At 36.5% G+C, this 14,218-nt stretch overlaps 1 protein-coding gene across 2 annotated transcripts; it reads left to right on the plus strand.

Annotated features, from left to right (window-relative positions):
* The first annotated feature begins 496 nt into the window (after positions 1-496).
* LOC113715211 (protein TIC 40, chloroplastic-like) lies at positions 497-13,509 on the plus strand. Of its 2 annotated transcripts, none has more exons than XM_072068876.1 (14): positions 497-827; positions 2,144-2,255; positions 2,400-2,457; positions 2,563-2,580; positions 5,151-5,430; positions 6,362-6,468; positions 6,578-6,641; positions 7,032-7,110; positions 8,694-8,734; positions 9,231-9,276; positions 10,288-10,382; positions 12,420-12,523; positions 12,694-12,741; positions 13,042-13,509. In XM_072068876.1, exons 1-14 carry the CDS (start codon positions 632-634, stop codon positions 13,099-13,101), a joined length of 1,308 nt encoding a protein of 435 aa, XP_071924977.1. In that variant the 5' UTR covers positions 497-631; the 3' UTR covers positions 13,102-13,509. The 2 variants fall into 2 exon arrangements, with proteins under 2 accessions (XP_071924977.1, XP_071924978.1); XM_072068877.1 differs by having other exon boundaries at positions 497-815.
* Positions 13,510-14,218: the final 709 nt, after the last annotated feature.

Below are 14,218 nucleotides of genomic sequence, written 5' to 3' on the forward strand. Positions count from 1 at the left end.
TGAGTTTAATCATGTATATTATTTCATGCAACTATTAAACAGATAAAAAAATATCAGGTTTAAGCATAGCATTAGAGGTTCAAATGCCAAGGATTGAGGAAAATTAACTCGAAATTTGGAGCTTTTATGTGAATTCACATAAGGCAATAGTTTATAATATATGTGCATACATTGCATTTTGGTAGTTCGTACATTAGCAAAAGCTGTTTACTATAGTGTACAAGACATGCAACTTCAGAAACTCCCAATTGCTTCCACGTAAGCTAACAACACCATCGCATCTGTCTAACACCCAAACATCAAAGTGAAATTTCATAATTAACCACCTATTGATGGTGCCCATACGGGACCATCACTTCTTATGAGATATCAGCCCAACTCCCCTTTTTATATTTCTTAGGATAAACTGAATTCCCGGAAGACCCACTAACCCGGCCCGTTTCGATCCTTAGCTTACCCTGCGGATCAATATCATCAAATCACTAATGCCTTTGACTACTCTTTTCTGTCCTGTCTCCTCTCCCCTTCTTCTCTTCAATTCAAATAAATTCAACGAACAATCCCCCTCTGATATAAATAGAGTAAATTTAGTTCCTTTGGGAGGTGGGTTTTCATTTTTCTCCTTAAAACGATGGAAAATTCGAGCTTGGTGTGTTCACCTAAAATGGTTCTTGGCCTCTCCCAAAACCCCAAAAATTCAATCTTTAACAAACCCTTTCTGGGTTTTCCTCAAAAACCTAGTAGTATCAGCAGCAATCCCAGAAAGCCCTCAACTTCCCTTCTGCCTTTTCCTCATCTGCCGGTTTCGAGAAGAGGTAAAACACTTGGTAAATTCCTTTTTTTTTTCTTTTTCCTTTTTGTGAACTTCCCTCCAGTTTTATCTTTATGTTGTGCTTGCACATTTTATCAATTTTCCATATACTTAAAATGCTAAGATAAACTCAATATATTAAGGATTGTTGTGGTTTGTTTGCATTTAGCAGTATTAGAGCACTTTTTGGAGTGCTGGCATGGTTGTCTGGTTGAATTATGCCTTGTGTTTTTGTTTGGCACAGTGTCTTTCAATTATTGTGAAGTTGATGCTAATATGGTAGTAGGGTAGAAGTATATATTATGGCTTTGTCGGAAGTTCAGAAGAATGTTTTCTTTAATGGACTGTTGTCTGTTATCGGTTTTTTGAAGGGCTTTTATTTACCATCTGTATATGCTCGGCTGGCATTATACCTAAAATTGTTCACTTCTGGGAAAGATTTATCTGGTGGGGCGTGAAAAATAAGCAAAGATTATGTGGAAGACATAGCATTTGGACTTTGTATGATGAATTTTTGGGGACTGTGATGTATAATTGTGACTAGCTGTAAGTTTACGTTGTTTTTGTTGCTCTTTTGAATCTTCTTGTGCCTAGAGCTAAGTGTAGGATGGTAAAAGTTCACTGATGAGTAACAAAGTGCAGAGGAACATTAATTGGAAAGATTGAGGAAGGGCCAAAGGTATTCTTTTCAACCTAATAATTTGGGCAAAGATGAATGATCTATGGTGGTTGTAGGAATTTTTAGCTTGTCAACTTAACTGCAAAGATAGCCAAGATTAGACATTATGCATTGTAACAAGCTGGCCCTTGAGGACTGGAATGCATCTGATGGAATCTGATACAAATATTAGGCAACGAGAGTGAACATGTAGTCTCTATAATGGTATGGAAACTTAGCAGGTTGAAGTATTTATGCATGCATGAAATCTTGGCGTGAAGTTGCATTGACAAATGTGCTGAAAATAGCCAAAGAGAAAAAGAAAGAAAAGATACTGAATCTTTGGGATGAACCATGCTATCTGTTACTTCTGAATTGCATTTGAGAGTGCTTTTTCTTTCTTTGTTCTGATTTTACTGTATAAACAATTTCATCTTACTTGTGATTTCTTTTTGAGAAGATAAATTTAAGCATAATTTGTAGTATAAAAGCATTCATAATATATGTACTTGACTGACCGTAGACATCATGTCTTACCATATTTACATTTGGTGGTTTTGCTTGAAATTCTTAGGGTTGTTGTTCCACATTTTTGGGGTATTATCAATTTCTATTACTTCTACTTCGCCACTTTTAAGCAGCTTTTAACACTTCCTAATGCATGTTCCTTTCAGTGCTTGTGAAACTAAAAGGAGACTGTTTTGCAAGCACTACTTCTTCAAGTAACCAACAAACATCTTCTGTTGGTGTAAATCCACTGCCTGTGCAACCGCCTCCTTCTAGTGTGTAAGTACATACTTAGATGTGACTTTTGTTTTTCACTGAGTTGGAGTTTTCTTTTTTAAGCTTTTTACTTTTTCTAGGTTTTGAATCCTATGAAATTGCTTTCTGATGTGTGGGAACAATGTTAACGTGGATCTTTGTGAGTAGGGGGTCTCCTCTTTTTTGGATTGGAGTTGGTGTTGGGTTCTCGGCACTTTTCTCATGGGTGAGTACATGGATCACTTGGATTCTTTCCATGACAGTTAGCGTGGTTCAAAATTTTTCTTTTTGCTCTCCCTATTGTTGTCTAATTATTTAAATTGAATGACAGGTGGCAACGAATCTAAAGGTGAGTTCTGTTCTTTACAGGTGCAGGTACATGTTATGCAGTTTAATTTATTCCAATAGACTGTGGTTTGTTTTTTTTGAAAGATTGTTCTTTTGCCATAGACTCTAAGCCTAGATTGCAGAAGAATCCTATAAGCTATAAAATTTATTTCTGTGTGCATATTGAAATGGCAAGCAAATGTTTTTCCAACTGGTAGGTTCTTGTTTTCCTATACTGGGTGTTGTGTGCTTTTTATGGATGAAATCCAAGACAGACAGGTAAGTAATAATTTGAAACCACTCTAAAAGTCTGCATTGACAATTCTGTCAATCTAATTGAACTAAAGTGTATTCTTAAGAAAGGCTTCAAAGGATTCTTGAACTTATTTGATGAGAATTATATGTGCCAACAAAGTTCTAGCTGTAAGTAGTGTAAGTCTACCTTCAATTTGATGTGTTCTGATGAAGTATATTGTTCTGGTTACTGTAATGCTTGTGAAAAAAAGTTTATCTTGTTTTTGCCACCTCAGCATGCTACTTTGATAGAAATGTAATTAAGGTTGGATTTCTCTCCCTGTCTGTAGTCTTGTCCCATTTCCTTGAGCAGCCAGGAGTAGCTTGAGGTCACTGGATGTGATTCTGCAATGAAAATACAAGTTTCGAGAACTCAAACTCTTCTCCATGATAAAAGCAATATCTGTTGATTGAGTCCCATCTAGTGTCTGTTTTTAAAAGATAGTTTTTAAATAGTGTAACAGGTTGCCTGTACAGTTCCTACACTTTTTTTTGTTAAAACTGGAATCTGTGTCTGTGGAAAATCTCAAATGAATATCAATATGTAACTAGGATCATATAGATGCAATAGAAACATGTTATTGAAGGTACATATGTGGGTGCTCACCTGGAGTTGAATTTGAGCCAGAAAAACAAGGGTCTTCCACTGATGTTTGTTGCAACAATGGGTGTGAGACCTTTGGATTGTTCTCGTTGCAATAAATGCCAAATATAGGGAAAATGTGGCTCATTCTGATGTCAGGTAGTTTTATTTGGACTCAAAATGATGAAAAATTTGAAGAGCTTTGTTATTTGGACTCAAAATGGTAATTGAAGACTGGAGACTGGGGACGAAGGTCGCAAGTGTTGCACTACTTTTGGATCCATTTGGTTAAAGAAATGTGTTCCTGCTATTTGCTCTCTGTTCTAGACTGCTTGCGCTTCATTTGGATTGCGATTATTTGACGGTTGAGGTCATCCAGCTATGTAACCCTGGGCAGTTGGTTTAATTCACAAAGTTGTCTGGGTGTAGGCATGTGAAAGTGCAAAAGTTATCCAGGGCTAAGCACATAGTGCAATATTTTGGTATACTAGATTGAAGTGATGTGCCAGAATGCTTGATTGCAATCACAAATCAGTGCAGTTGAACAATCACAAAAAGAGTTGCTGTAATGAATAAGTTTTGTGTTTCTTGCAATCAAAGAACTATTTATAGAAATGCTAATTTTGTATAAGAACGCATAAACTTATTGGTTATTGAAAGAGACAAAATTAGCAATTAGCAAGAATCACTGAAGTGCACAGTACAAGATTTATGTGAATTAAGGCTCCAAGTTCCTGCAAAAGAGCACTACACAAAGTTAGTGTAGAAGGGGACATTTCAATAAGCAAGGCAACCAAAAACAGTAAAGTAATATTAGGTATTAATCTTCTTAAAATGGCAAAATATATTTAAAAGAAACCAATGATTAAGTTAAGAATAAAATGCTTGACAAAAGTAGGAGCCTTTTTGATCTAATGAACAAATGAATAAATTTTTGTAGAAATCCTTTCCATTAAATTACTTGGACTGTTCCTTTACTTCATGATGTACTGGTCGTAAATCATTTTATTGCCATTGTCTTATCTCCATGCCTGTATAAGGGCCTCTTCGTTCTTATTCTTCATTCAATTTTTTGTTAAAATTTTCTGAGTCTTTTTAATTGTGCAATTTTAAGCTTTATGAAATCCAAAAGGTAGTTCACTCAATCAGCTTGTTGAGAAATGAAACTTCTGTTTGGAACCGAAACCTTTCCTAATATGAAAGCATATCAGTAGTCTGTTTAAATTTCTTTGCAGTTGTTGATGGTGAAGAAGGATCCTGTAATTAACCCATTGGAAGTTCTGCTTAATGAATAACAAAACCTATTGTGATGCTTAATTATTTTTTCCTGGAATTTATAGGTGTCATCAGGTGAATCTCTCAGTGTAGGCGTCTGTGCATATACATGCATTTATTAATTTTTTAATGAGGCCGTGTAGAAATAGCTGCACATATTTGTATTACCATGAAAGTTTTTATTAAGTTTTACCGAGTTTAAAATGGACATAGAAATGTTTTTTGCTTGGCAAGTATGTGGCTGATTTCAAATGTTTAACCTGCAGACGTGGTTACTGGTTGTACTAGTTTTACATTTTATTATCGTCACATTCCATCAAGAAAGGAAAAACAGAATCTTTTGGAGAATGACTTGTAGTAAAAACTGTAATTAAAGTGAAGCCAAGCGCACTTTTTCATGCTTTTGATGTTGTCTGGATATCATGGTCTTATTCCTGCAGAAATATGCAATGCAACAAGCCTTCAAGACAATGATGGGACAGATGAATACACAGAGTAATCAATTTGGTAATGATGGCTTTCCTTTCCCTTTCCCTTATGCATCTTCAGCAGCATCTGCTACAGCAAGCTCGCCACCAACAGCATCTGCTACAGCAACATCACCATCACAAGTAGCATCTCAACCAGTGACTGTCGATGTCTCTGCCTCCAAGGTTGAGGAACCTCCAGCAACAGATATAAAAGATGATTCAGAACCCAGGAAAGAAGCAAAAAGATATGGTATTTTATGTTTTCGTAAAGTTTAGCAGTGCAAATAACACATGCCTTGTGTCAATAGAAGATGCCTGTGAAAAAGTTTAATTGATGCATTATGATAAGCATCTACATATGACAAACATATGCTGTCACAAATTTTGTTTTGGAGACTTTTGGACTGTAACAGATTGGATTATAGCCTCAACAAGCAGCAACGTATGTGATGGCAAATAGTATACTGGCTATAATTGCCAGAAATTAACCACTCTTTATTGGCCTAACCTCCTTCATTTACTGTGCCATAGGCAAATTTTTGCTGTATGCTTATAGTCAATCTGTTTCCCATGATGTGCCTCACTTCCTTCTAGAGGTTGCACCATCTTCTTGGGATGGTCACTCTGAAGTTATAGAAATTGTCTCCTCCTCTTTATTGATCAACCTGATAGCCCTAAATTCTCGAGGATGAGTACTTAAGGATGCCATAAGCATCTTCTAAAGGCTGTTGCCTGTGGGCTTCCTACCTCTAATGGATTTATGTTGTATTCTTTAATACCAGTTTATGAGGAATTTCCATTGCGTACCTCATCATTGATGTTAGTTATTCCCTAGGAATAGATTGCCAGGGTGCACAAGATTGCTAAGTTTAATAAGAGTTTAGAAGACTATTGTGCATTTGGTATCAGAAATTTGGAATTCTTTTTTGGGACTCAGTAGAGCTTATTGCTGTTCAAGTTCTGTTGATTTGTGTTGAATGTATGAGTTCTTGTTTTGGTAGGTGGCAGTTCATGCTGCACAAATTTGCACTAGCTTCCCCATGGTGGCATTTTATAATATTTGCATTTATTTCATGGACTAAATAATGATGCTATGTTCTTAAGGAGCCACTGGTTTGGACTATTCCGTTTGAAATGAATGTGAATATTCTGAATCTCTTGGTTCAAATTTTTGGTTGCAGCATTTGTAGATGTCTTTCCAGAAGAAACATTCCAGAAGAATGCTTTCGAAAGTTACAAGGAATCAGCTGAGGCAGACTCATTTAAGGAGCCTGTTGTTATTGATTACGTGAGTTGGCCTTTCATTTGCTCGCTCACTCTGTCGTTTCTATTTTTCAATTTCTTATTCTTTGTCCTTGTGAGATTGAGATTGCTAACTTATACAAATGGTTATGAAGGGTACACAAAATGGTGCTGCTTCAAAGCCGGAAGAAGGTGCCTCTCAAGCATCTTCCTCAAACCGTAAGTGAAGGATTTGCCTTTACTTCCCATTTTAGATTTGTGAACCGCACAAGTGCTTTGAGTTTCTTGTATTCTCTTTTTTGCTTTCTATTTTAGATGTGTGAAACTGCTCAACTGCTTTTAGCTTCTTGTATTCTCTTTTTCTATTGAAAGAGAATGGTTATTGCCATCTAGGCAGTAGAGATAACATTTATCGGCTTAACGCTCATTCTATGGCTGAGATTTTAGTTGAATGACTGTAATTTGTCGCAGTTAGTTTTGTTGAATATTGATGCTGAGTTTTATACATGTGCAGCCCTCAAATTGGATGTTTTGTTCCTTGTAGATACTGTCTTATAAATGATCAAGTTTTACTTTGTTCTTTACGCAAAAAACCTAAATATTGGACAGGACAAGCAAACCCTTTGTTATCAGTGGATGCTTTGGAGCAAATGATGGAAGATCCAACAGTACAAAAGATGATTTTCCCGTAAGACAGACTTCACTCTGTGGTTTGCAGTTTATGATTTATACTTTTGTCCTGCTATAGCGGGTGTAGTTCTCTACTTCTGATATTTTTCCCGGTAAAGTGATTTAGTTAAGCTCTTATATGGTTTTAGAGTAGAATGTAACAACACTGAGATATAATTTTTAATTCCATACGCATGCATACTAATCACTTTGAGAAAAGTGATTTGCAGCTCTAAGCTGTTGTGTGTTCTTCAAGTTTGAGAAAGCCCACTTCAGTTTCAAGTTTCTGTTATCTCTATTCAAAGCTTAAAGACATAGGCACATAGATTGATCAAGAAGATTGTTTTAGTTGTCATGAACTCAAACTGATTATGAAAATATGCTTCTTTTGGGGTGTCAGGGCACAAATCTGGGACGGTTAAGCAGAAGCACAAGCTGATTTTACTAGATGGTCTGTCTGATAGATCTTGTGATGGGGCTTAGTAATGAAGTTGTACTCTTATACTTCTGCTTTTATATCAACTTGGCTGTTAAAAACTTGATAAAGTCAATTTTGTGACAGGATTAGTTCTTTTGCTTTTCTCCCACTTCTTGATAATTTAACTCTCATCAAATTCCTTAAAACATGGTTTGGTTGATTTCTTTCTTTGTTATGACAACAAACTGGTTACTTACATGGGGGTCAGCCGTGATTATTTGCAATAACACACAGAATGATTTTGAAATTTGATGAAAGGACCTATTAAGCCCGTCTGTTGGTATAGTTCACTGTAATAGCATGAATGCAGAGTCAATGGGCTGGTTAAGTGAAGACTGGAACCGTGTTCATATCTGTTGCTAAATTTGTGTTTAATATAGTCTGTCAAATTAGGAAAGAGAAAGATGATTGTTAAAAGAGAGGTAGAGAGGAAAAAATGCATTAAGGAGTGAAAGTAGAACAGGTAAAAATAGGATTGGAAGAACTACTGAGAATATACTTGTTTGCAACAGTTATTTAATTCTGGTTTTTTGGGAAATTACCTCTCTGATTAGTGTGAACTTGCTTGTAACGAGTATATTATCCAAACACATAAATAGAATGTTAAGGATAACTGCATCTACCTCAGGCGTGGGTTTGTGCCTTCTCTGGAGAATGGTTAAGAGTACTTCTCTATTGAATTTTAATGCTTCTTGGTTTAAATATCGTCATTTGGCCATTTTATGTCCAACCTTTCCTCATGTTTCTCCTTTGGTCTGTCAAGTGTTGTTCTCAATTGCGACTTATCTAACCTTATGTAACCATTAGTTCCCTTTAGAATGTTGCTTCTTGGATGATTTTTAGATAATACTACATGCATCTAGAGCTCTCAGATTTGGTTACATGCCCAAGGTAAAACTTTTGTATGATATTGGATGTTTGGTAGACTACTGGCATTTTACCTCTTCCTCTCTTAAATGGCACCATTGGTGATGCCAAGCATCGCACAGCAGAGATTTCCTTGTCCCACACTGTCACAGTTCTTGTGAAGTCATCTTTTGCTAAATCAACCTTTCTGTCTGCCTAAATAGGACAAAATCTAACATAGGAAATTTCTTGTTCTTCTTGTTGTAACATGTTTCCAGCTATCTGCCCAAGGAGATGAGGGAGCCGGCTACCTTCAAATGTGAGTGCAAAATTGCATTTCACATGATATAGCTAATTTTTTCTATATAATTTAAGAAGTCTCAGCTTCCCCTTCCCCAACACCCCCACCCTCAACACCCCCTCCCCCCCAACAAAACCCCCCCAAAAAAAAAACACCAAAGTCCTAAAGGACCTTCATACCCATATGTTGAATGCATTCTGGCAAACTAAAATTATTGATACACTTTTGTCCCTTGGATGGATTAAGACTATAAGATTTATTAACATTTATGTATGGAAATCCTTGCTAGGATCCTATGACTTTTCTGCTTTGCTAAAATTTTTTGGTTTCCCTATAGTTTCTATATCATCCAAACTCATTTGTAGAGCTTTTGATATTGTTTCAGGGATTCAGATATTTAGTCATTATGCTAATAGTTACCTTATCCTGTTATCACCTTAGCCATAGAAATAGATATGAAACTTGCATCAAGTTATTTATGTTGAGCCTGAATGCTGTTGCATTTTTGTGGCAGGGATGCTACAGAATCCAGCATATCGTCAGCAACTACAAGACATGCTGTAAGTGATTTTCTGCTTAACTGACATTCTATAGATGTGCCTTATTATTTTGCATCGAATACTTGTCTACATTTGCTTGATTTTTAAAGTCTAGAAGTTGGGTTCGTTGGTTTTGTTATTAATTTTTATTTAAACCTTTACATTTCACTGACTGCAGTAAACCTGTATCTTTTGTCACAACTTAAGCTAAAATAATGTCTAGTATAGTAATAGGATTTTTTTTGGCCGACATTGTATTTCCTTGGGTTTATACTATTTACAACCTTAAATGCCCGACCCTACAGCTGTGCATGGAAGCCTTAATTTAAAGCATGATGGATTTTTCTGGGCCATTGTGCCAGTGGAGTTAACTTTTGGTTTAGTGAAGCGTCTATCAAATGGGAGATAGGAACATTTGCTTTTGAAGATTTGTTTTAAATGCCTATTCTTACTCATGAAGTGTATTTCTTTGGTTACTGTTTTTGGGCCTACTCGTTTGATACTTTCCACTTCCTATTGCCACCATAGCAATGACAGAACTGGTCTGTTGGTGGTTTTTTTTCCCTTTTTTGTTTGTTTGGGGGGGGGGGGGGGATGGGACTTACGTAGTTTAGTTATTTTTTTCATATAGATCATTAACAAAATTAAATGTTGGCCCCTCAAGACTTCTCTCAATTGAATTTAGGCCCCCAATGTTGTACAGATATAAGTTTTGCCACCTTGCCCCAAATCCACTATTTCTTGGTTGCCCACTGTCTTTAGTGTTGTTGCTTTTTCTGTTTTCAGTTTGTAGGCTAATTGCGTATTTGTGTGTGTGTGTGTGTGTGTGTGTGTGTTATAATTTGGGGGCATGGGGGCTGGGTTTGATTGACCTACACTATTTTTTGCATTAACCTACAGTTGCCTCTGACATTTGTTTGGATGGTATATAATTTACTGCGTACCTTTTTATATGCCAATGCCTGCCAATCTTTTTCCATTTCTATTTCTCCTAATAGGAGCAAGATTTTCTGTTTCTATTTCTCCTAATAGGAACAAGATGGGTGGAAGTCCTGAATGGGACAACCAGATGGTGGACACCTTGAAAAATTTTGATCTTAACAGTCCTGAGGTCAAGCAGCAGTTTGGTAAGTGTCTTTGATGTTTTCTTTTGCTGCATTACTTACATGTGCATCTCCCATGTACAGTGTCTTTTGAGGTATTGTTATATTTGTATTGTGTACTTCAAATCTTAACTTGATTATATGAATGAATGCTTGGTGAACTATATCGATAGACTAGGTATAAAGGTCTTGACCTTTACTAGGTTTACTTGGTTCTCACCAGTAGCATCCCATCTCCCACTTTCATCGGCCCACCACTTCCAGAGTTTGAAATACACGAACTTGCATTCATGTACTGCTTGTTTAGATTAATGTAATCTTTCTAGACTTGTTATCTCAGTGCTTAAGTGAGATACTTTTGGTTGGGGGGAGCATCTTTTAATCTGGCTGCAGCAACAATCGAAAAGGTTTAGCATCTTGTAAAATTGTGGACACACATGGGCCACATGTTTGTCAAAAGAACAAAGATGGAAGGCATAATTAGATATGAAGTGTTTTGCTTCTCAATTCACTTAAGTACCTTTTACAGCGAAAATTTTTCTCCTGAATGATGTCAAGTAAATGTTGGAGCATATTCAACAATTCTTTGTAAGTGAAGCATTTAAAAGTGATTTCAGGTCTGATGTTGGGAGCTGTTATATGAAGTACTACCCTGAATGGAATGGAGTAAGTTATGCTCTGATGTTTAAGGAGATGATTTCTTTTCTTGACACGTAGTTAAAATAACAAAACTGTTAAAAGGTGATGGATTGACAAACATGTAAGCATTTGGGTTGCTCCAGTTTAAGCTGAAGCTCTTTTAGAAAATGCTAGAGAAGCCATTCAAGTTGTTGAGGTCAAGGGCATGGGAGCTAAAGCTTCTGTGATTGATAGACCTGAGAGTGTTAGTGCCGTTCAAGAACTCCTTTCTTTGAGAAGGTAAAGTCATTTCTAGGAGGTGCCATTGTTGTGCAACCAAAGTATATAACTGCTGATTATGTGGTTACACATGCTCTTTTCATTTTTATGAAAACTTGAAGCATAATCCTACTGCCCAAAAGTTCTGTCTCTACAACCTTGATGGTCAAAACTAGTAAAGGTGGAATGCAAGCTACTGATCCAAAGCCATTTTCTCAAGGAAAGTTCTGCAAAACTGCTGTTGGGAGTGAAAGAATTTCCTGGATGGGCTTCAGTTGCAAAGATTGAGCAGAGTTTATGTTTGAGATGAGCCTGACCGGTAAAGATGATCTGTTAGATATTATCCTGGGTGGTGATTGATGGTAGGAATGTTATGTGACTATCTAACAGGATGGGTTTGGGAAGTGTACAAGTGGATACTTGCATCCCCTTGGTAAGGGTGCCCTATGGGTTTCTATATGTTGGCCAGTACCCACCTAATGGGCTGGGCTTTTTAAGCAGTTTGCTTGTGATAGAGATGGTATTCATATGAATTCCATTTGCCTTTTTGGCTCTTCCTGATAGAGTGAGGTTGGTCCTATGATGAGGAGGCATGAAATTGTTTCTGGAAGGTTTTAAAGTAGCTTTATGTGGGCTTTTATGCTCAGTAGCTACTTGATATGTCTGTAGAAATACTGGATTGAGCAAGGACAGGAACTCTAGAGGCTTCAAAGTTGAATCAGCCTTGAGGTTCGAAGAAGATGGGAGGCTTGCTACTGGAACTCCTCCCTAGAAAATAATGGAAAAATACTACAATTATATTTTAGATGTTATATCAATTGGTCTTTGATGTCGATAAACTGGTGGTTGCCTACACCATCATGATTTCAGGAATCAATTGCTTTGAGCTTTTGCTGTCGATTCAATTTCATAGTTTGCCCTACTGCTTTGTATTTGTGCTTGCGGTTTCCATACACTTGTAATTCTGAAGCTCGCTAGCTTGTGTACATGGGGAGTGATATCCTTTTTCAACTTCATTTTCTTCAGTAAAATCTAGCTGTGAAACATTTGTATTTGACAAGCAAAATCTCGTGTCAATTTATTGACTCTCTACCTGATATAATCATGATAGATATTACCTTTAACATGTCACCCTCTTATTTGGTTGATTACGTACATATGCAGATCAAATAGGACTTACTCCTGAGGAAGTCATTTCAAAAATTATGGCCAATCCTGATGTTGCTATGGCATTTCAAAATCCCAGAATTCAAGCTGCTATCATGGATGTATGTGCTTCTTGTACCATTTTCTCATTCTACTTATTAGTTCCACATAGTTCTAATTTTATTTTTGCGTTTGCTTGAGTTTTATACCCCGGTTTATGTATTTTCTGATTCTAATTTTCCTTTTGGGTGCTTAAGTTTTACTCCCTGGCTTAACGTAATTTCTGATACAGTGCTCTCAAAATCCACTCAGTATTGCCAAATATCAAAATGATAAGGAGGTAAGAGGAAAATTTTCTCTTTGGGCACTTCAATTTCATGTTGTCCCCTGCCATTTTTGTTTTTTGTCCACTTCCTGCAAGATAAACAGTAATTGTTGGCTAGGTTTGTTCATCTCTCAATTGCTGGAGGCAAATAGATGGGGTCATTATTAAGGCCTAGTGAATTGTTGACCTTTCCACTAGTATCTATTCTGGAATGGTGTGTGTGAAGCTATCGTGGGCTTCATCTAGCACATCCATCGACATATGACGATGTTTGCTTCTGCAAATTTGGATTGATGTGTTGCTATTTATGCTCAGGTTATGGACGTTTTCAACAAGATATCAGAACTCTTTCCTGGGGTGACAGGTTCACAGTGACTTCATAGGTCTGACTGTGTCCCCTAAACAGTTAAAAGAGGCAAATTGAGGAGAAGCTATAAAGCATATTGCAGCTCTTTTACCTAAAGATTGCCAAAATAGTCATGAGCGTAGTTCATGAGCCTAAAGAATACCAGCTTTGTTCATGAGCCTAAAGATTGCCAAAATAGTCGAGCATCAGCCATTTGTGGTCAAAAGTCACCAAAAGCTTAGTATTTTTTGCTATAGTTTTGATCATCTCACCTCTTGAATAGATCTTTGGAGCTGTTGTCTGCTGTAAATTTTGGTGCAATTTGTTTTAATTGTTAGTCCGGCCAAACTTTATTATGTATTGTGTCACAACTATGTTAGTGCCTCTTGTTTTTGCCTTTTATATCCTATAGCAGCATATTTGAAACTTGATGAGCATTCCACCAAGCGCATCATCTAACTTTTGGTCTTCTGTTTTTCTTTTGATTGATTGAAAGCAGTTCTTATTTTATTTTATTTGTGGGTTTTGGTTTTCTGAGAGGCTATTTGATTTGATAATGTTTATCAGATCAAATCATGTGGTGGGGCTAAATTATATCTTAATATATCATTTTAGAATTGACAATGACAAACATTAGACTCTCATTGTGACCACAAACTCGTAAACTTATCTTGTGGAAATCTGACTGCAACATTCCATTGGCCTAATGTCCCTAGGCCGGCTTTGTTTTTAGTCGACAAGACAAAGCCTGCTACTGATATTACCAATTGGAAAATGGCCTTTTAATTCTTGTTTATTCTCATGTTCCATTATCTTCTTGGGTGACGAGTATCCTCTAGGAATCTTTTAGAGGATCTTTCAACTAATCTTTCCACCTTCTTTTAGTAAATATGTGATCCCATTAGATTTGCTTATGTTTTTCTGGCCCCATACTGATTTTCGACTTTGATCATGCATTTGTATGTGTTGTAAGCATCAAATGGTTGGTTGAAAAGTTGCTTAAACAATTAATAGCTCTTTAGCTTTTTTATAATGACACTCCTTTGAAAAATATAGTGACAGAGAGGGTATTATTTGAAATGTTATTTGGAATAATTACTATAACACTTTTTGTGATGTGATGTATGTGAGATAAAAAGGTAGTTG

Source organism: Coffea arabica, chromosome 10c, assembly GCF_036785885.1.
Source record: "Coffea arabica cultivar ET-39 chromosome 10c, Coffea Arabica ET-39 HiFi, whole genome shotgun sequence".
Taxonomy (NCBI): domain Eukaryota; kingdom Viridiplantae; phylum Streptophyta; class Magnoliopsida; order Gentianales; family Rubiaceae; genus Coffea; species Coffea arabica.